Genomic DNA, 21,135 nt, shown 5'->3' with positions numbered 1-21,135 from the left:
GGGAAGGAGGAATGATAGACTGAGAGGTCGGGAACAGAGATGAGACATCCTCACTCTTTAAGGAGTTTATGTGCATGACAGACCAGCATGCACAGAATTAATACAGTAGATGAGAGGCAAGGAGAGCAAAGACGGCAAGAGGGAGCGGTAGAGAACTGAGGAGAGTTATGGTGTTATACTAGTGTGATGATGGAGTGGAAACAAATTAGCCTCATAGAAATCCAGGGTTGAATACCAGTTTCGTGTCTGATGAGCTCTATTACCTAGAAGCTCTGTGACTTTCGTGAAGTTCATTAACATCTCTACACCTGTTTCCTCATCTCCAAAATAACACACCTACTTCAGAGCTTTGTTGGGAGAAATAACATAAATTAAAGTATGTAGCATAGCTACTAGCTCATTACATGTGCTCAGTAAACGTCAATTCCCCTTTAGAGGATATACAGATCAGAGCACTTTAAAATCTCACCTGAATGTTCTCCTGAGTGGTAGCAATTTGGTTGCAAAGTGTTTAAACAGGAAGAACAGCCTAGCCAGTTTGTCTCCATATATAGAGCACCAGCCGACAGACTGAAGGGTCCCAGGGTCGATTCCGGTCAAGGATATGTACCTCGGTTGCAGGCTCCAACCCCGGCCCTGGTCAGGACACGTGCAGGAGGCAACCAATGGATGTATGTGTGTCTCTCTCTGTCTCTCCCCTTCCCTTCCACTGTCTCTAAAAATCAATGGAAAAATATCCTCAGGTGAGGATGAACATAAAAATAAAAGGGAGGAGCTCATGGGGAAAGGAGAGGGGATTAAGACTAAATGGACACGGTAATGTTAGATTTTGTTTTAACTTATTTAAAAATATTTTCAATACTATTGTAAAATATAAAGAAGATATATTACACAGTTTACATACCTGCTTTCTTGTTTATCTCTAGAGCATTTCTATCATCTTGATTTTATCTCTGAGAAGCTAGAGACAGCCCCTCTCTCTGTTTCTGTCTCTTACTGTCTTACACACGCACGCACACATATACATGCACACAAACACACGACATTTATATTTGTAAACCCAGATCTTACGGTTTTTGCTCGGATGAAATTAATTCTTTTTAAGTTTTATTTTTCAAAAAGGGCCAAAAGAGAGTGGTAAGCACTTTTGCACACAGGATTTGTGATAAACAGGATTTTCAAAGTGGAAAAGTTGAGAGTAGAATATATTCCAATGAACACAAGTGCAGTATGATACAGTACAACAAATACTTCCCACTCCCTAGTGGGGAATGTAAACACTGTCCAGTATGAGGTAGAACCAACGTTTCAAAAGCCTGGCAGAAGAAAATTTGGAGTTCTAAAGAGCCGTACGTTAAGGAGACCACAGTTATTATTGAAGCAAGTATTCTGGTGTGATATATAAAATGTGGCAGCTAGAAGTGCCTTGCAAAGTGCTGATCGTAGGTAGAGTAAGTATCAGAGAAATGCTTCCAGTGTGTGACACAGCTGAGATGGGGAGAGGCAGAAACTGCCCAGAAAACAGAAAAAATAACAACAGGATTCGGGAGTGGCAGCGATGCGACAGGAAGAAAGCCTTGGAATTAGAACAACTACCCTTGAAAAAAGGAGGAGCATGTTGTCTTTCCTCATTTAAAAAAATCTTAATATTCAAAATAGGCAATTTCAGTTCCCAGCTCTCCCTTCTCCTCTGATACCCACGCCCGGTGCGCAGCTCAGCTGGCGGTGGGAGCCCTTGATGCCGGGCTGCCTGCGGGGCCAGGTGCTGCTCATTGAGAACCTGGCCTCGGCCTCGCTCTGAGCACAGTGATCAGGACGGCACCCAGGTGGATGGGCTGCAGAGCGCCTGGGGCTCGGGCTGGGTTGGCTTCAGGTGTAACTAGTTCGGGCATCAGGAGAACGCCAAGAACGAGCGATGCCTCAGACCTGGTGGCGGGTTCAAGCCCACCCTCACACTCTTGGAGAAGTGCAGGGTGAAGAAGGACAGCGCGCAGGCTCACCCTCCCTTCGTCTTCCTGCGGGATGCTCTGCCCACACCCACTGCGCTCCTAAAGGACCCAAGTTCATCACCTAGTCTCAGGTAGGCCCTTATGATGTCGCCTGGAACTTCCAGAAGTTCCTGGTGGTCCTGTGCGCAGGTACAGCCGCTACTTTCCGACCATTGACGTGGAAACCCTGCTGACCAAGGGGCTCAGCAGTGCGGGCACCCCACCTCCCTACCCCAGTCATAGCTGGGGTCATAGCTTGGCAGTCATAGCGCTGCCCTGTGGGGGTTTTAACCATGAAGGTGTTTGCGCTAAACCTGCATGGAGGAATGCCTGATGTCCAGCTGAATCCCCCCCACATGGACCCTGGTCCTGTCCATCCCAGCCTTCCCCTCCTACACTATGGCTTTTCACAATAAACTGTCTCGTGTCAGGAAAAAAAAAAGGCAATCTCAGTACCTGCAGGCATTTTATAAAGGAATTCATTTAATGGTTCTGCTGGCTTCCTCGTTCATAATGTATCTATTCATTCAGAAAATGTTTATCGAGCACCTATTATGAATGCTGCCTGCATACCCGACACGATGTTAGAAAGAGAATTCCAAGGAAAGTGAGACATGGCTTCTGCCCTCAGCTCAGTCCAGTGGGGACGATGGGCACCTGCACAGATGACTGATTTAGATGCTTAAGGGGGGACAGTTGGAGGTGGCATTTCAGGGTTTTAGCATGGTAGTGAGGTCATCAAAGTTGCAAAGGAGGGAGGCCTGGGAACAGATGGAAGATTTAGTGGTTCGGGGAGGGGGCAGTAGGTGGTATTTATTAAGTGGCAGTGTGGATCTTGGAAGCTAAGAGTTCCACTCTGTGTCCTGGGCCAGATTAGCTTCTCTGAGAAATGCTAATGGGGGCTGTTTGGTGTTGTGCAAAAGCCCTGGCCGTTGCTTGCACTATGGTTCTCTACTAACCTACCATAAATATGTGCCCATACAACAGCAAAAATATCTACCTATTTGAGAATTGTTAAATAAATTACAGACTATGGAGATTGATTAAAGATATTAAGAAACATGGTGCCCAGCCAGTGTGGCTCAGTGGTTGAGCGTCTGTCTATAAATCAGGAGGTCATGGTTCGATTCCACTCAGGGCACATGCCCAGCTGGGGGCTCCATCCCAATGTGTGGCATGCAGGAGGCAGTCAATCAATGATTCACTCTCATCACTGATGCTCCTTTCTCTCCCCCACGCTTCAGCTCTGAAATCAATAAAAATATTTTAAAAATAAGTACTGTTTACTAACACAAATCTCTGAAACAGGAATTAACACGCTGCAAAGGGGAAAGATTCAAGGTAGGATCTCATGTATGTGCATACATGCATATGTACCTCTCAGATAAGCAGCATGGAAGGACAGCAGTGAGAGAGAAGAGAAGGTAGAGAAAGGGAGACGAGACAAGAGAACCTCTCAATTTTTATTCTTTGCTTTTCTATATGGTTCAAATTTTACAACATCCATGGACTTTGTTTTGTAACTTAAATAAGATGAAATAATGCCCACGCAGCCCTGAGCACAGCCTCTGCCATCTGGCCAGCAATAATGACTCTCTTCGATAGCAAGAAAATATGGCTTGCACAAAATGATTTAAATCCGTATATACCATTGTATTAATGGTTACAAATGTTTTCTCTCTCTGATAAAATGGGACGAGGTAAATGTTTTAAATTATGGTCCATAGAGTTTAGTTTCAACAAGTGTTCTGCTTTTTCAGTCATTTAGAATTTAATTATTCAAAGCTAAGTTTGAAACAAGGAGCTTTATAAATCTAGATAACAACAGACTTTACTTGAGCACTAAAAATTTTCCATCAATCATTTTGGTTTTATCTTTATAGTATTAAACTTTAAAAATACTTAACATTCAGACGTCATTGTTGGCTAGCATTGAACAACAAGGACAAATATTTTCTTTTATGAAATTCCATTCCACAATAACCAATCAATAAGTATTCAGTAAATTGAGTTTCAGTTTAATTTCATGGAGTTTTTATTTATAATGAATTTCAAAGACACTGTAAGTAGATCATCTTAATTATATACATTTAGTCATTTTTGTTTTTATGTCAAGTTATGAATAAATTGAATTAAAAATCAAATTGGTTTTTGAAATGTACTGCGAACCTCTGTTAAAATTTTTCAGATGAGTTTCTTTGTAATTAAATGAGTCATTTATAATTTGAGTTAACATTTCACATTTATCTTGAGGGTAAATTGAGCCTTTCAGCGACTGGATTTTCCTAAAGACACTATTGTGTCAAAGACATGATAGAACAAATTTTGATCAAGAATATCAAAACTTCAAAAGCTATTTCTTTTTTGTATGCTGATTGTATTAAAAAGTCTTAAAACCTTTGTTCTTTATTTTTACTAGGTTGACATCTGTCAAAAATATTCTTTTATTTCTTTTTCTTTATTTTTTAATTGAACTTATTGGGCGACATTGGTTAACAAAATTATACAGGTTTAAGGAGACTTGACTTGGGGTGGTAAACACAATACAATATACAGATAATGCATTGTGGAATGTATACTGGAAAAACATTTTTTCTATTAAAAGTAATATAAAATACCTATATTTTCTTATTTTTTAGATCCATATATTTTTTAAGTTTGAATATTCCTAAAATATATTTAATATGAGAGTGTCCTCTACCCCCATTTCTAATCCCAGTGTCCTGAGAAGCTGATTTAAATATATTGTGTCTTAGAATTGATGAACTTGTAGACTTTATATTAAAGTTATAGGGTAAAATTGAGGTATATCTCCAAGTGATCAACTTCTAACAGTCCTTTAGCAAAGTGGGGGTGGGGGGAGGAGAGACAGCAAAAATGAATCATCACAAATACTTGATTCTCTGGTCCATCCAGCTGAGGTAACTGGAGACTCACTGAAAACTCGGTAACATTAGTAGTTCCATAGATTCCTGCCCCCCCTTCTCTCCTAAATTAAGCTTTTTATTTTGAGATAATTATAGATTCACATGTAATTCAGATGTAAGAAATAATACAGGTAGATCCCATGTACCTTTTATTCAGTTTCCCCAATGATAACATTTTGGTAAAACTATAGCATATTATCACAACTAGAACATTGATAGTGACATAATTCATCAAACTTATTTCAATTTTTTTAGTTTGATGTGTGTGTAGTGTTTCAGTGAGTTCTATGTCATTTGATCACATGTGCAGGTACCTGTGTCCACTACCACAGTCAAGACAGACATTTCCATCACCACAGGATCCCTTGTGTTGCCCACTGTAACCACACCCTCCTCCTTCCATGGACTTCTCACAGATTGGATGGCAATATATTTTCTAGCTATTTTGGGGGAAGTAACTGGTTTGTTCTTTCCCCCTTGTGAATGTCTGCAAGTAAATAATACAAAGAAGTGAATGCTGAGTGTCCACTGTTCTTCATTGTGCACCTTCCTGTTGCCTGGCAAACGAACCAACAGCAGGGCAGAGGGCTGCCTCGGGTGGGCAGCATTTCTAACTCTCTGGAGGAACAGAACCAAATCTAACACCCTTTTTTCCACTCCCAGATTACGCTCGATTTGAGGCCAAAATCCATGACCTACGAGAGCAGATGATGAACCACAGCATGAGCTCCGGGTCCGGGTCCCTGCGAACCAATCAGAAACGCTCCCTCTATGTCAGGTAGGCAACCTAGCATTTCTTACTGTGATCTGCACCTTGTGAGCAATCTGGCTTGGCGAGACAAAGGCAATGGATCATGTGTTCTTATTAACCCATGCTCACCAATACACCATTGTAAGGCCTTCAGTTTAACCATTTTTTGAAGAAATTTCTGAAAAGCTATTATGTTAAATTAACAAGTTATTCTTCTAACACATTATTCTCTGACTATGTTATGATACAGAGTAAAGTTCTTGGCATAGGTTGCCGTAAAAATAATGAGAAAAAAACATTTTTAATTTTGATAAATTGAATATGTGGACCAACACTCTGGACATTTGCTCACCTTCAGTATGGGAAGTAAGCATTCTGGAATCATCTCCAGACCTGTGTGGTATCTACTGCATTAACTTTGGTGTATTGATTTGACATCAGACAGTCTTGTATATAGAGTTATGTGTTTGTCCCTAACGAATTTTGGTGGAAAGACTTTCTTCTGTGGCATCTTATTACCAATCATTTCTTAGACCACATAAGTCACTTATTGCTTGCCTGACAAAACTCATTAATTTACCAGAAAAAAAAATTGATGGAACTTGAAATGCCTTCCAGTTTTTCATTCTCTTAGTTCACTCTTGAGTAAGATCCATCCTCACTCAACTATAACATGTGCTTCTTCTTAGCACAAGTCTCCTATATTCCTTTCAAAATATACTTCAATAGTGCTAACTGTATTTTTTAAAATAATAAATGTATTAACAGCCAAAAGGGGAAGGTGGTGCCTAATTCATGGCCCCAATGAATCCAGGTTCCAATGGAAGAACCATGTCTGTCCCTCCTCACTGTATTCTCCTCTTGCCAATCTGCCCCAGAATCTGGTCTGACTCCCACCTAAGATCATAGTCTCCTCAGTTGAAATTTTACTGTCTTTTCCGGGCATGGAGTGTGTGTGTTACAGACACTAAATTATGTGTTTGAATTGATTTTTTTCCTGTTGACTCCACTTTGGCTATAAAGTTATCTCTTGTGTGTACTAGGTAGGCACAGCAGGGCCAAGGAGGGAGCAGGACTCCGGAAGGCGGCAGGTTCTCGAGGGCCTCGAGTTGCTGGCCACTCTGACAAGCATAGAGTCCCTTCTTATCCAGGCAGTTCCAGTACCTCAGAAGCCCTGAGATTTTAAATTTTTTAAAGTCAGAATATTAATGTTCTATATTTGTCCAACTGCATTTTGGAAGATTATTTGATATGCTTCTGTGTAATCTGTGGAAGGAACTATTGAGAACCACCCTAGAACGTGTCTTTTAGTGACATCACAAATATGATGGAAAGTGGCTATCTCTGTTCTCCTCACTTGTGTTTTATTGCTGGTCTTTGTGATACCAAATATTTTTTAAATTTTGAAATGTTTTGGTCTTGGGTAGCAACTTTAAAAAGCCAGTTAGGCTAATGGGTTGGAGATAAATCAGTTAATGGAAATGAAACGATTATATAGAATAAATCTGGAAGGAAAAATTACTGTAGTGTGGGTATCTTGTTAAAAAATAGAATGCACAAAATGTGAATGTACTAGAAGAAATTTTCTGAAAATATTGATGGTAGTTTAGTCCTTTTAATTAAGTTGTAGATTAGGAAAATTAAATGACCTGTTATGATACTACATAGACTTATTTGAAAGAGTAGTGTTAATCAGAATCAACCCTTTATTCTCTAATGTGGTCATTAAAACTGTGACATACAAAAGATCTGAAGACTTCAGGTAATGTTATCTTGTTAACATTCTAATAGTTGGAGGTTGCATTGAAAGGAGAAACTGCTTTTAAATAAAGCTCAAAACTAGTGAACACTTCATGGGAGATTCTCCACGTGATTTCTCTACAATATACAGAAATGGTATTTGGTTTCCGGTGTTCGATTATTAATACGTATTTTGTCTGTAGAGGGCTGACGGCAGCATCTAGATGATTCCTAGGGGCATAGAATTGGAAAAGATACAGGCTATGCATAGAGTGAAAATCAGAGGGAAAAACAGCATCCCCTGGCCTTATTTTCATGTGATGTGACAACAACAGAGTCCCTCACCCCTGACCACCCCAAAACAGGCAATAAAAGTAAAGGAATTAGCAAGGAAGGCCTATGGGGAATTCTTACTAAAAATGATTGGGTAAGTTTGTACCTTTGTTGTTTGGGTTTTGTTTTGTTTTGTTTTTTAAACACCATTTTTGGCTATAGGATTTTTAAAGAGATGCTTGCTTTTTTTCTAGAGTGCTTGCATAGGACTAGTGCCTGTTGGTTATGCTTATTTTATAAAAGCAACTAGTTGCTTTCTCAAAATAAATGAGTAGCAGGGCTTCTCTGATTATATAACTGTCAGATAATGAGCATGTCCCTTTGATCTTCTAATGACATCCTTTATTCCGTTTAGCTGTATGTAATTCTAGAGCTGGAAGGAACCTTAGCTATCGCCAGGTCTAATGCTTAATTTACAGAAGAGGAAACTTGAGGCCCCAGGAAGGAAGAGATTTGCCCAGGACCCCACAGCTATGTGGTGGCAGAGTCAGATCTCCACCCCCCTCTCCCCATGGCTCTCTGCTTCCCAGGGGCTCAGCTGAGGCGGGTGGAGTCAGCTACTGAATGCATCTCTGCTGTGCTTCCCAGTCTGCTCCTGTAAACACTGCACCTGACCCTTAGATTAGGAATAGGTTAGCTGAGAAGAGAAATTCAAACATAATCTCTTTGGGGTTTTTGCAGAGGATAAACTGTGCCACTGGGCCTTTGGGATTCCTTTAGTGTTTTTCATATTTTTCTATGAAGCAAAACCTAAATCGGAAAGCAAGCAGCCTCTTCGTTCAGTTATAAACAATTAAGCTGACTGAACAGATTATCTTCCCCCTTGTAGTGCTCTCTCTCTCTCACACACACACACACACACACACACACACACACACACCTGCCCTGGCTGTGCCCAGGAGGAGGCATCTTCGCAGGATCATGCAGAAACCGGCCTCCTTCTATAGAAATGATCCTCCCAGGTGACAGCAATTTGTTTGGCTGAAAGTGTTGAGCAGGGGAGAGGGCGGTGGGAACTGCCACATCTGAGCCAGGCAGGGTTTTAAACTTGAGCCAACCCTCTCTGTTTTCCAATCTAGTTGTAACTATTTTCCTTCTCTTGATCTTCTGTGTAAGGTGCTTGAAGTGCGTTGGTAGCGCTGTACGCATGGAGTTGCTTGTTGCTAATGATAAGACTGTGCATGTTCTATGCGAATGACTTGGAAACATTCAATTTCATGGGCTATTTATACTGTGTATTTCCTGCATTGTGAAACACCTCTAGTTGTAGAACCTTGAAAGTAAATAAAATGTTAAAAATTTTGAATAAAATATTTTTCAAAATGCTCCACAAGTACATCATCAATTCTTCAGACATAGATGCACGTGGGCTCTGGAGCCACAGGGATACAGCTTTTGTTGTGTGAACTTCAAGGCCCTCCACAAGCCTATTGTCATATGCACTCCCCTCCTTCCCTCCCAGCTGGTAGAAGCATCCCTATAACAGAACAAGGCTTTTCCTGCTGCTGGTAGGAATGGGCCTTTGTATCTAAATGCTACTAAGAACTGTCAGGTATAAGGGGATTAAAATCACATAAAAGTGCAAATTGCTAAGGGAAGATTCTTTCTCCTGATAAGAGAGAGCTCAATAACCTGTGACAAGGGAAGAGAATGGGGAGGGGAAGAAAGAAAAGCAGGTAAGTCTTCCAATGGGGAATAAAAGGTCACAGGAAAGACTGTAAAAGTGAAACTTGGCCCATGTCCATGTCTTAATAAAAGGTATTGATTTGGAGAGTTCAAGTGAATAACCCCTCTGTTGTGAATTTGCTTTTAAAAGGCAGTTGCTATGATTTATTTATGTATTCATCAAGCACTTTTTTGAGTATATATTCTGAGCCAGGACTTACAATGGACACTGAGGACCCAGCATTTAAAGTCGTGTTTCCTGTCGGAAAAAAAAAAATCTCCTCTAGTGAGTGAGACAGATGAGGGGAAGACAGTCACAGTGCAGTGTGATGTGAAAAGCAAGCTCTAGAAAGGCCTGGAATTTTTATTGCTTCCTAATTAATGCAAGGATATCTGAATTGATTCTTTGCAATCTTAGATGAGTTCACCCAGAGACCTTTAAGTGTTTTTACTCAAAGTAAGAAATACATTCTTCATCATCATGACCCAGTAAATACATGTACCATACACATAATGCTAAAAGAAATGTTTTTATTAAACTATTAATACTTTTTATGTACCATGTTCTTTGTTATTTCCCATTCTATTTGCCTCCTTTTTAAACAACAAATGAAGGTCACATCTCATTAACTTGACTTAATAACTCAGGAATGGATCACTATCTACAGTGTGTAGATGAGTGAACAAGGAGGAGTGTTCCAGGCAGATGGCATAACTACCGGGTCATCTTCACTGCAGCACACGTAGCATCTCTGGGGTCCCCAGACCCTTGGTGTTCTAGCCAATTTGAGAGCCAGCTATCCCTGGAACAGATCAGTAAGTGGAAGTGAAGGGTCGCATTCGTTGGGCATTTTCTATGGGTCAACCATTATGCTAGTGTTCTACATATATTTTCCCATCTGCTTCTCCCAACAACTGGAAGAGTCAGGGACTATTTCTTCCATTTTACAGACAAAGAAACTGAGACTCAGTGACATTAAATAATTGCCTTAAAATCACCGAGCTAGATTGGATGTGAGCATAGACATTCAGGTCCTCTGTGTGAGGCAACATAGAGCAGTGTTAAGAACACGTTTCCTGGATTCTGTCACTTACTAGCTCAGTGATTTTGGGCAAGTCGGTCTCTCTGCCTTAGCTTCTTTTTCTGTGAAATGAGAATAATAATAAGATACCATCAAGGGGATGTGAGCATTAAATAAAGTGGTGAATTTAAATAGCTGGCACATGGGAAGCAACGGATATATGTTGGTGCTCTTTATCATTTATTATAAAGGCAACTTTTCCCCTATAGCAAAGAGAGGTCCTAGAATTGATTCTGAATAAGGTGCTGTTTCCTCAGTGGTGGGGTGAGACACCCTTGTCGCTTTGATCTCCTTCAGCGAGGGAAGGAGGACAGACTTCCTGGCAACCTTTTACATTTTTGTTCTTCTAGACCCCATAAAGGCTGAAGGGAAGGGCCAGAATTCTATGGCTCCAGAATGTCCAGCTTTGTCAGCTCATCCCCCATTAAAGTCTAACCAGAGGAAGGATTTGAAAAGTATTCAGCTGGAGACATAGATAAGAGTCACTGTGCTTATAACTGGCCCTTCCAGCTCTTCATAGATGTCATCAATGTCCCTAACCCCGTGATTTTACCCACTTCCCTCTGCATTCTTCACCCCCTCCAAGCCCCCTGCTCTGGATTGAAGGATGTCTTTCTTTTTCACAGCAGTTCTAAGTTTAAGTTGGTAACTCAAAGTTGCTGCTTCCTAATACAGTTTTTGTTTCAAAGGTTGTAATAGACCAATGCACCTAGGTCTGCCTCCTGCCCATTTTTATTTATTTTTTAAAATATATTTTATTGATTATTTTTTACAGAGAGGAAGGGAGAGGGATAGAGAGTTAGAAACATCGATGAGAGAGAAACATCGATCAGCTGCCTCCTGCACACCCCCTATTGGGGATGTGCCTGCAACCAAGGTACATGCCTTTGACCGGAATCGAACCTGAGACTCTTCAGTCCGCAGGTCGACGCTCTATCCACTGAGCCAAACCGGTTAGGGCCCTCCTGCCCATTTTTAACATAGACTTTCAGACATTGATTCATTAATACATGATGCTTTCATTCAACAAACATGGTCTATGTCCTTACCTACAAAGTATCCGTCTGAGGTAGGTGTTGAGGATACAGAAATTTAAGAAACAAACACAGAGCTCCTTCTGTCAGCATTCTGGTAGTCCATATCTGTAAGCAATTCACATAGTGTGCAGGTTATCTTTCTATCATTTCCTGATAGTTCATGTGTTATATACCTTGCAGTTATTTTCCTATTTTAATATTTACACCATGCCTATAAGGGTTCCTACAGTGAAATCTGCCCAGAAGACCACTGTTATCTAAAGCTAATCTATAAAAAATAGTTATCATTCTGGTCTTTATTGAGGTTTTAATACTGGACTTGCAAACCTCAGTTAATGTCTCAATTTTGTTTTACCCTTAATGTCTCATGCCATAGTGATTGATGGAACAATGTCTTCTTAATAAATACTTGTTAAATGAATTAATTTCTAGACTCTCTTTCCTATATAGATGTGGAAAAATAGAATATAAGTTAAGATCTTTGAGCAATTAATTCTGTGGAGGTTCAATACTAGCTGGGCTGCCACCAAGTGCAGGGAGTCTGGCCATGTCCTGAGGACACAGGCACTACCTACTGCTACTGGGATCTGCAAGGCACATCTGGCTCTACATGGCCCTTCAGGCTGCTCTCAGAGAGAGGGCTTGGGATAGGGAGCTCATCCTGTGTTTTTCTCAACACCCTTAGTCCCTTAGTCTTTTTTATTCTAAGGACATAAGGCTGGGAGTTACATTGAGGGAAATCTTGAAAATAAATTCAACCTAGATTCTTCATCCTGATGGGTTTTTATTCTAGAGGAAGAATATGCTCATCTGATTAATTTTGGTGGGAGGGGAAAGATACATCATCTTAAAAGAGACTCTGTTTTTGTTTTTGTTTTTTTCCTTTAAACAGTAGTATAGCCTTCCAATCCACTTCCTGCCCCCACTGCACTGCTGGTCAGTAACCCGGGAATGGTAGGAATGTGGAATGGAGCCTGTCAGGGGACTTCACTTCAGTCCCAAGCTGCCTCCAACTTCACTTGGCTATGGGTTTCTCAAGGGCATTTAAGACAAAGCCATGAAATCTGTGGACTTCTCATAAGTCAGATTTTTATCTTATTCCTCTTCAACCTTGGACCTAAGATGCTCTCAGCAGCTATTCCCAGAGGCCACAGCGCAGTCAGCTCTGTGCACCCATGGCCCAGTACTTGGCAGAGGGCTGGCTGGCAATGGCCTTTTTAGTGCCTCTCATTCATTCACTCATATATTCTTGTTTAGCAAAATCACCATTTTTTCATTCAGAAATACCATGCATTGCCACAGAACAAGAAATAAAAACTGCTTGTATTTAGATGTCTTACCCCTCTTAAAATCTTACTGAGAGACGTGAGCAAGTACCTGAAACAGTCTAACAGGATGAGGCAGAAAGTGGAGACTTGAGAGACCAGAAGTGACCTAGAGACGGCATTGAGATGTTTGGGTACCCACAGCTTGTATGCCAGTGCTTCTCTCCTGCCGTCATTTAAACCGAAGGCAATGCTATGTATGATACAGGTGATTATAATCCCCATTCTACAGAGGAGGAACCTTATAGAAAGCCAAAGATATTTAAAAATTGCCCTAACCCGTTTGGCTCAGTGGATGGAGCGTCAGCCTGCGGACTCAAGGGTCCCGGCTTCGATTCCGGTCAAGGGCATGTACCTTGGTTGCGGGCACATCCCCAGTAGGAGGTATGCAGGAGGCAGCTGATCTATGTTTCTCTCTCATCGATGTTTCTAACTATCCCTCTCCCTTCCTCTCTGTAAAAAATCAATAAAATATATTTTTTAAAAAGAAAATGCTAATTCTTTAAAAAAATAAAAATAAAAATTACCTACACAAGGTGCAATGTGGCCAAGCCATATTCTTTACCCAGGTATGTTTCTCACTGAAGCCCATGCTCCTTGTACTATATACAGTATGGTGAAGACAAAGCTAATCCTCTAGGGCAGTGGTTCTCAGCCTTCCTAATGCCGCGACCCTTTAATACAGTTCCTCATGTTGTGATGACCCCCAATTTCATTGTTACAAATTGAACATAATTAAAGCATAGTGATTCATCACAAAAACAATATGTAATTATATATGTGTTTTCTGATGGTCTTAGGCGACCCCTATGAGAGGGTCGTTTGACCCCCAAAGGGGTCGCGACCCACAGGTTGAGAACCACTGCTCTAGGGGCCCAGGTTAAATTCATATTGATAGACCTGTTTGGTTTGGTTTGTGCTTTATAGAGATGTCCTCCGTAGGGACCTGGCTTCTGGTCTGGACTTCAAATCTTATTGATGGCTAATGCTTGAGCTTCTCATTTATAAAATGAACATAATATCTAGTTCTCAGGCTTATTGTTAAGATTAGGTTAAACTAAGTCTATCAAAGAGCCGACCAGATGGGACTTACTAGGTAAAGGGGAGGTCCCCATACCTCTTTGAGTGCTCAGAGCCTGCCTCCCATGCTGGTGCCTCCCTTGAGGCAGAACAGATTTAGATTCCTCAGTTATACTTTGAGATTCATTAGCATTGTGTTCACTCTTCAGGCATTTGCACTTTTAATTGCATCTTAATTGTGGAATAAAGAGTCTTATCTTCAGGCAGCTAATTTTAAGCAAGAAATAGAAAGGAGGCGGAGTCCCTGGGGATCTGGGGAAGTTTTCTTTTCCCCCTGAAATGATAGGGTGGCCCTGATTTTTAAAAGGTTTCTAATTTTTGATTTCTAAAGGAAGAAGGACAAAAGTAGCACAGATGACCCTTTTATTGATCATCACATTTTTCCTCTAACAGTCTACCCTGAAATCTCAATCCATGTGTCATTTTTATTAAGCGTGGGCCCTCATTCATTCATTCATTCATTCATTCAACCAGAGTCATAACCATCTACCTCAGACTGTACTATACTCTAGGGATTTAATCCTTTCAGGATTAAAGGATCAATAGGGCATCTTTTCTGCACTTGAGGCACTCAAGGTTCACTCTACCAACCTAGATTCTGCTCCTAATCCCACAGTAATCGTATTTCCAGAAATCTCACATCTCTGGGGGAATTCTTGGCCTTTTAGCCTCAAATTACCACTTTCTAGAACAATCCAAACAGTTCTAGTTAGAAAAGACCAGAACAGTAAAAGATAGGTGACAGGATACTCAAAGAAGAGAATAGGAGAAAGGTGAGGGCATGGAAAAATTGAGGTTAACCTTCACTCTAAATCAGGTTAGGAGCAAGGAATAGACTCAAGATATTTTTCCCATTAATCTCAGTACCTGACACATTACAGGAATTCTTTACCTATTTGTTGAGTGAACTTTTTGAGTGGCAGTTGAAGATGATGATTAAATAGAATAAAGTATTAGAAGAACCATCAATGACTCATGAAGGTTGAGCACATGCTTCTCTGTGTTCCTCTGCATCACAAAGCTGTTCTCCTCTGACCTTTTCATGCCTGCTGACTCACCTGTCCCTTCCGCTGGATGGTGAGTACCTCTCTGATGGAGATTTGCCAGGTTACAGTCTATATCTGCAGTCAGGCATATGGTAACTGCTGAATCAATAAAGTGAATGAATTATGGATGTCACTAGATTGGAGAGCATTTAACTTTAGTTCAAATTTTACTTGATCAGATGTGTATGCTGTCCTGTTGAGTAGTGATAATCACATCGGGCTACATTTCTTAAAATTCATTCAGCCAAACAAATGGCATACTTATTACTATAGGTTAAACTTCAAATCCGTTTTCCTTTTTATTATAAATCCAGAAGAACTGCAAAATAACATTCACAAGTACTTTTCAGATACTTAATAGTCAAATCGTAATAAAGGTCAAATGATAATTGTATCATATTCTATGCAATTTGCTAAGCACCTTATGTGGATTATTTTATTTAATTCTCATAAAAACCCTATGCCTGTGGCTCAGTGGTTGAGCATTGACCTATGAACCAAGAGGTCACGGTTCAATTCCTGGTCAGGGCATATGCCTGGGTTGTGGGCTCAATCCCCAGTGTGGAGCTTGCAAGAGGCAGCCAATCAATGATTCTCATCATTGATCTCTCTCTCTCTCTCTCTCTCTCTCTCTCTCTCTCTCTCTCTCTCCTCTGAAATCAATAGAAATATATATATTTTTAAAACTATGAGGTAAGTGCTATTTTCATTCCCATTGTAAAGAAGAGGAAATGGAGGCCAGGTTTGCAATTTACCCAGAAGAGGCTAAATTGGGACTAGAACCGAAACATTCTGTCTATGCCCCTATCTGCAGTGTTATGTGACTTTTTAAAGGACTTTCATTTATTTGATTTTATCTTGTTTGATTTGATACACTAAGTCTATAAGTGGATATTGCTTTTTCACAGTTTTCAAATAAGGAATTTGAGGGTCAGAGTACTAAACTATCTACTCTTTTCTCCAAGTGTAGAGTAGTACCAAGCCCTTGCCTCTATGCACTCTTTAAAGATCTATCAACACACAGCTCACATGTATCTTTGTCTAGTGTCTGCCTTGTGTTTCATTTATGACCATGATACATACTACATGATTTTCATAGAACTACCTATGCATTATTAAATGTTGAATAGGTAGCTGAATATCGTACAGTCACCGTAGATCCTATTCTCTAGTTTGAAGGTGCCCAGAGCATGTGGGTTTGTGATTGAACTGAAGCGAGTCCCCACTGAGCTGTGGCCATTACAACAGTATGGACAAATTCTCTGCCAAGACAGAGTCTGGGGCCTGAGTAGCCTTATACAAAGAGTCCCACATCAAAGAACACAATAGAAGTGCCCGTCACACACAGAGCCCTGCACATGTGGGAGGAGATAGCGGCCTGACACCCACAACCAGCTACACAACTTGCAGAGCTCAGTGCAAAATGAAAATGTGGAGCTCCTTGTTCAATATTTGAATATCGAAACAGTGGGAGCCGAGCACAATACTAAGTGTGGGACTCCGTGAGCCTGTGCAGCCACACCCACTCCTGCTGACACCTGGTTTAGGACATTTTGCTCAAAACTAAGAGCATGTATGTTTTTCTTAGCGTGTAGTGCAATAAGTGTAAGAAACACAACGTCAGTATTGGGATCATTTTCAAGGATCCAAATTTTGTCTTCTACTTAAAAGAGTATTTTATATAAATTGTACCTATGTCTGCTTTTAGGATATGTAGAAACTATCTTCCAGTTCTGTTAAGTGCTTGAGAAACTTTACATTCCCACTTGCTCTGAGCTTTCAATGGCCCACTTTGTGTACTTCTCTCTGCTGAAGTCACTCTTTCAAGAGCTAAATAGTGTCATTATTTCACATTGTTAGCACCTGCAGTACACTTTTATCTTCCTGTTCTGCAGGTCACTGCCTCCTTCCCTTGCTCCTCAGGCCTAAATTTTAAAGAAATGTTTCCTAGCGTTTCAGAGGACTTGGGCAATCACAGGGACCTGTTAGCTGTTAGTGTTCTTTCCATGTGTCATTTTCTAAATGCAGAGGTTGCAAGACTTGTAGCTCTTCCTGACCACCAACATTAGAATAAAAGAAAATGAAGGGCTTGACATGGGATTGACAACTTCATTTCACCAAGTAAGAATTCTAAAAGTAAATACACATACAAATTATAATATATATTTTAATAGATTGCTCTTTATTATTGCCATCATTTTCTATAAGAAATGACATTTTAATGGCAAAAGAAAAATAAGAGTATAATCTGAGCTTCAGGAAAAAGTGTATATTGTCAGAACTTTACTAGAGGAATCTTCATTGCTTTTCTATCTATATAATCCTACCGTATAGATGGGCGGGGAATTGGGGTGGGGGAGTAGGAATAAGGCAAACATTGTGATGACTAAGTGGTTTAATTCTAAATCCAGAATCTCTTGGTTCTAAATGATTCTAAAATGCTTGGGGTGCATTTTTTATCTTTTTTCTTTCCTGACAAAGAAAACCAACTTTTACATTTATTTTTCCTGATGTACTTTCTTCATCTTTCATACTGTTTTTCTCAGTAACTAAGAAGCCCAGACCCATCCTCCGTGATACGCTGATGCTTACTTTTTGATAATGCTTATTAAAGGCAATAAGAAATTTTCTACCATCAAACCATTTCTTTTATTTTAAATTGTATTTGTATTTATTTTACATTGATGTCACTCTTTCTTCATTTTAAAAAGACTTTTTTAAAGACATCATGTTATAGTATCACAGTTCTATTTAAAACACGGTGTATGCTGTATTGCTTCAGACCAGATTGCTTGCATCATGAGCTTTTGTTCTCCTTAATTTTCTTAAAAATGCAGATTTGGCCTGTCAAATGGAGGATCCTATACTTTTTAAAAATTGGATTCCATGGGTAGAATAATGAGAAAATGGGATGTAAAATGAATAGAACTTTACAATGAAAAGGATATTTGGCAATTTCCAGTGACCTCTATCATAACAATATAAATTCTCATATAAAGTAACTTTTCAGTTCTTAATTTCTATACAAAGCTCTTAAATCAATTCCAGTGGCTTCTTCTGAACTGATTCATCCCTCTCCTCCTATTAAGAAGGGCTCTGAGACCCAGCTGGTATTGATCAGTGGTCAAGGCACATGGCGGAGTTGCGGGCTTAATCCCCAGTGGGGTGCATGCTGGAGGCAGCCAATCAATGATTCCCTCTCATCATTGATGTTTCTATATCTCTCTCCCTCTCCCTTCCTCTCTGAAATCAATAAAAGTACATATTTTTAAAAGAAGGGCTCTGAATTATGTAGTCATCAAGAAAGGGTCTGTGTGCTTCTGGATGCTGTAAAGTCAGGTTAGTGAAGAATTTCCCCACATTGAATGAACTCCATTGTTGGCTCTTTATGAGATGATGACATTTCTCTCTGTTCCTAAAATTCCCTGTTCCTGCCCCTTCCCTCTTAAATGGATGCCCCCATAGTACGCCCACCTTCACAACACACTAAATGAGTCCTTGATTACATAATGGATTCAGGTATCCTAAGGACAAGTAGATGGTGATGAGAATTCAAATTTTGTCATATTTGCAAGGAGTATAAATATTATCCCCACTTTGCAGGTAATGAAACCTAAGTTAGATAGCTTATGTTGTTGCCCAAAGTCACACAGCAAAGGAAAACAAATATATCTCAGTTCTGTCTGATGCCAAATCCCTGCTATTAACTCAGTGTCTAGGTTTTCTGGAAATACCACATTTTTGGGGATGTGCCTCACTTCATGCATGCTCCCTCAGTCCTATCAGTACTTATAATTGTTATAGAAAGTTCTGTGAGTTTTGTGCTAGAAAATATAGTCATTTAATGTATGATACATCTCCTTCAATAATAAAGGACCTTAAAGATAGAATAAAGGACCTTACAAATAGTCAGTGAGTGGATCCGTGACATAGAGTTATGATGGCTCAAATTTCAACCATAGGGTCACACCCTTGGTCAAACAAGCATTCTCAGCAAAGAGACATGAGGTTTCCTGCTGTGGGCCGCTGCATACAAGATGGAAAGATTACAAGGCCTTCTGACTAACCTGCAGCAAACAGGGTGTAGTGGAAAGAATATGAGCTTCGGTTTTTCTTAGTATTAATTACAAAATACTATGCAGGAGGCTGTCAGGAGTGAAAAGGTAGATCAGATATGCCCTCAAGGATTCAGTTAAAACTAGCTGGATAGAAAAGCAGATGAAAATAAAATTATATTATTCGGAATCCAGACTCTGCTCCAACATGTGACAATATGTAAGGAATGGGAAAATGAGGAGATTTGAAAGGTCACATGTAATGGGTTCCAAAAGTAAAGGTGTATGTTTTGGGGGAGGGGGTTCATCTTTGGCAGTGCATTTTCTCTCTGCAGGAAGTAATTAGGGACTGCCACAGAATGAAACACTAACGCCTCTAGAATACCAACTCCCTGAGCCATTCATTCATGAGTTCACAGCATGACGCAATAGGCAAAAAGCCAGGGGTTTAGAGTCAGAAATACCTGGATTCATTTCCTCTCCATCTGGGCCTCAGTCTCCTCTATAAAATGGGGATGATTTATATACAACTCAAAAGGTTTTATGTAGAATAATGTTTGTCAATCACCCATCATCGAAGAAGTAGTTACACAAACTCAGAAATTAGAATATAGAGAACACTTCTTAGCTTTTTTAACCTTGATACCAAAACATCAAATGGTCACTGTAAGAAAAGAAATGTATAGTTCAATCTCTTTTCATAAGATCAAAAATACAAAATAAAATATCAACAAAGTGAATCCAGGAATATAGTAAAAGGATATTATAAGCACAAAATGCACTAATCATAAAGAAAATTCTGGTATATTAAACTACAGTAACATAAAAACTTCTGTTCATCAAAAGATACCATAAATAGAATAAAAATATAAACAGAACACAGAAAATGACTTAAAATGCAGAGGTCTTAGGGGAAAAGTGTAATCAGAATATGTAAATGACACAAGTTATTAAGGAAAAGACGGAGACAATTTTAAAGAATGATTGAAACACTTGAACAGGTAGTTTATGAAAGAGTATATGTAAATGGTCAGTTCACATATGAAATTATGCTCATCTCATTGGTCATCAGGAAAATGCAAATTTAAATCCCAGTGTCTCTACCTACCCTCCAGAATGGCTAAAATTGAAAAGACTATTCATTGCAAATATTGGCAAGCATGTGGAGACTCTCATATGTTGCCCATGGGAGGTAACTTGATATGACCACATTGGAAGACTGTCAGTATCTACTATTGGTGACCATCTTAACCCTATGGTTTGTTTCTAGGTATATACACAATAGAAATATGTATATATGTGCAAAAAAATAAATGAAAGAATGTTCATAGTAGCATTGTTTATATGGTAATAGCCTAAACCTGGAAATAACCAAATGTCTATTAATAGAATAGGTAAATAGGTACATTGTAGTTTATTCACATAAGGGAATATTATCCTATATAATAAAGAGGTAATAGGCAAATTGACCATCATGCCCTCGCAAAAAATGGCTGCCCCCATGTGGGCACAAGATGGCCACCAGTAGATGGCCAGCAGGAAAAGGCAGTTGTGGGCAATCAGGCCAGCAGGGGAGGGCAGGTGGGGGGGGGCCGGCCCGCAGGGGGAGGGCAGTTAGGGACAATCAAGCAGGCTGGCAGGGGAGCAGTTAGGGGGCATCAAAGATGGCCACCACCACGTGGACACAAGATAGCTGCTACATGATGGCCAGCAGGAGAGGGCAGTTGAGGGGGACCAGGCCTGAAGGGAAGGACAGCTAGGGGTGATTGGGCCAGCAGGTGAGGGCAGTTGGGGGGGAAGGGGGTGGGAACCAGGCCTGCAGGGGAGGGCATTTAGGGGTGACCAGGCCAGCAGGGGAGGGCAATTGGGGGCAACCAGGCTGGCAGGGGAGCAGTTAGGTGTCAATTAGGCTGGCAGGTGAGTGGTTAGGGGGTGATCAGGCTGGCAGGAAGAAGTAGTTAGGAACAATCAGGCAGGCAGGCAGGCGAGCGGTTGGGAGCCAGCGGTCCTGGATTGTGAGAGGGATGTCCAACTCCCAGTCAACAGTCGGACAGCCCTCGAGGGGTCCCAGATTGGAGAGGGTACAGGCTGGGCTGAGGGACACAC

General features: G+C 40.4%; 1 protein-coding gene across 1 annotated transcript in view; it reads left to right on the top strand.

Moving 5' to 3' along the window:
* DLG2 (discs large homolog 2) overlaps positions 1-21,135 on the top strand; it is a 1,585,094-nt gene that overhangs the window by 1,425,663 nt on the left and 138,296 nt on the right. Inside the window, exon 15 of the mRNA XM_006763751.2 lies at positions 5,579-5,693. Coding sequence (XP_006763814.1) covers positions 5,579-5,693 — 115 coding nt within the window. The remainder of the gene's footprint in view (positions 1-5,578; positions 5,694-21,135) is intronic.

This window comes from Myotis davidii, unplaced genomic scaffold (assembly GCF_000327345.1).
Source record: "Myotis davidii unplaced genomic scaffold, ASM32734v1 scaffold499, whole genome shotgun sequence".
Lineage (NCBI taxonomy): Eukaryota > Metazoa > Chordata > Mammalia > Chiroptera > Vespertilionidae > Myotis > Myotis davidii.
Note: the sequence above shows the minus strand (reverse complement) of the source record. Positions and strands in the feature narration are given on the sequence as shown.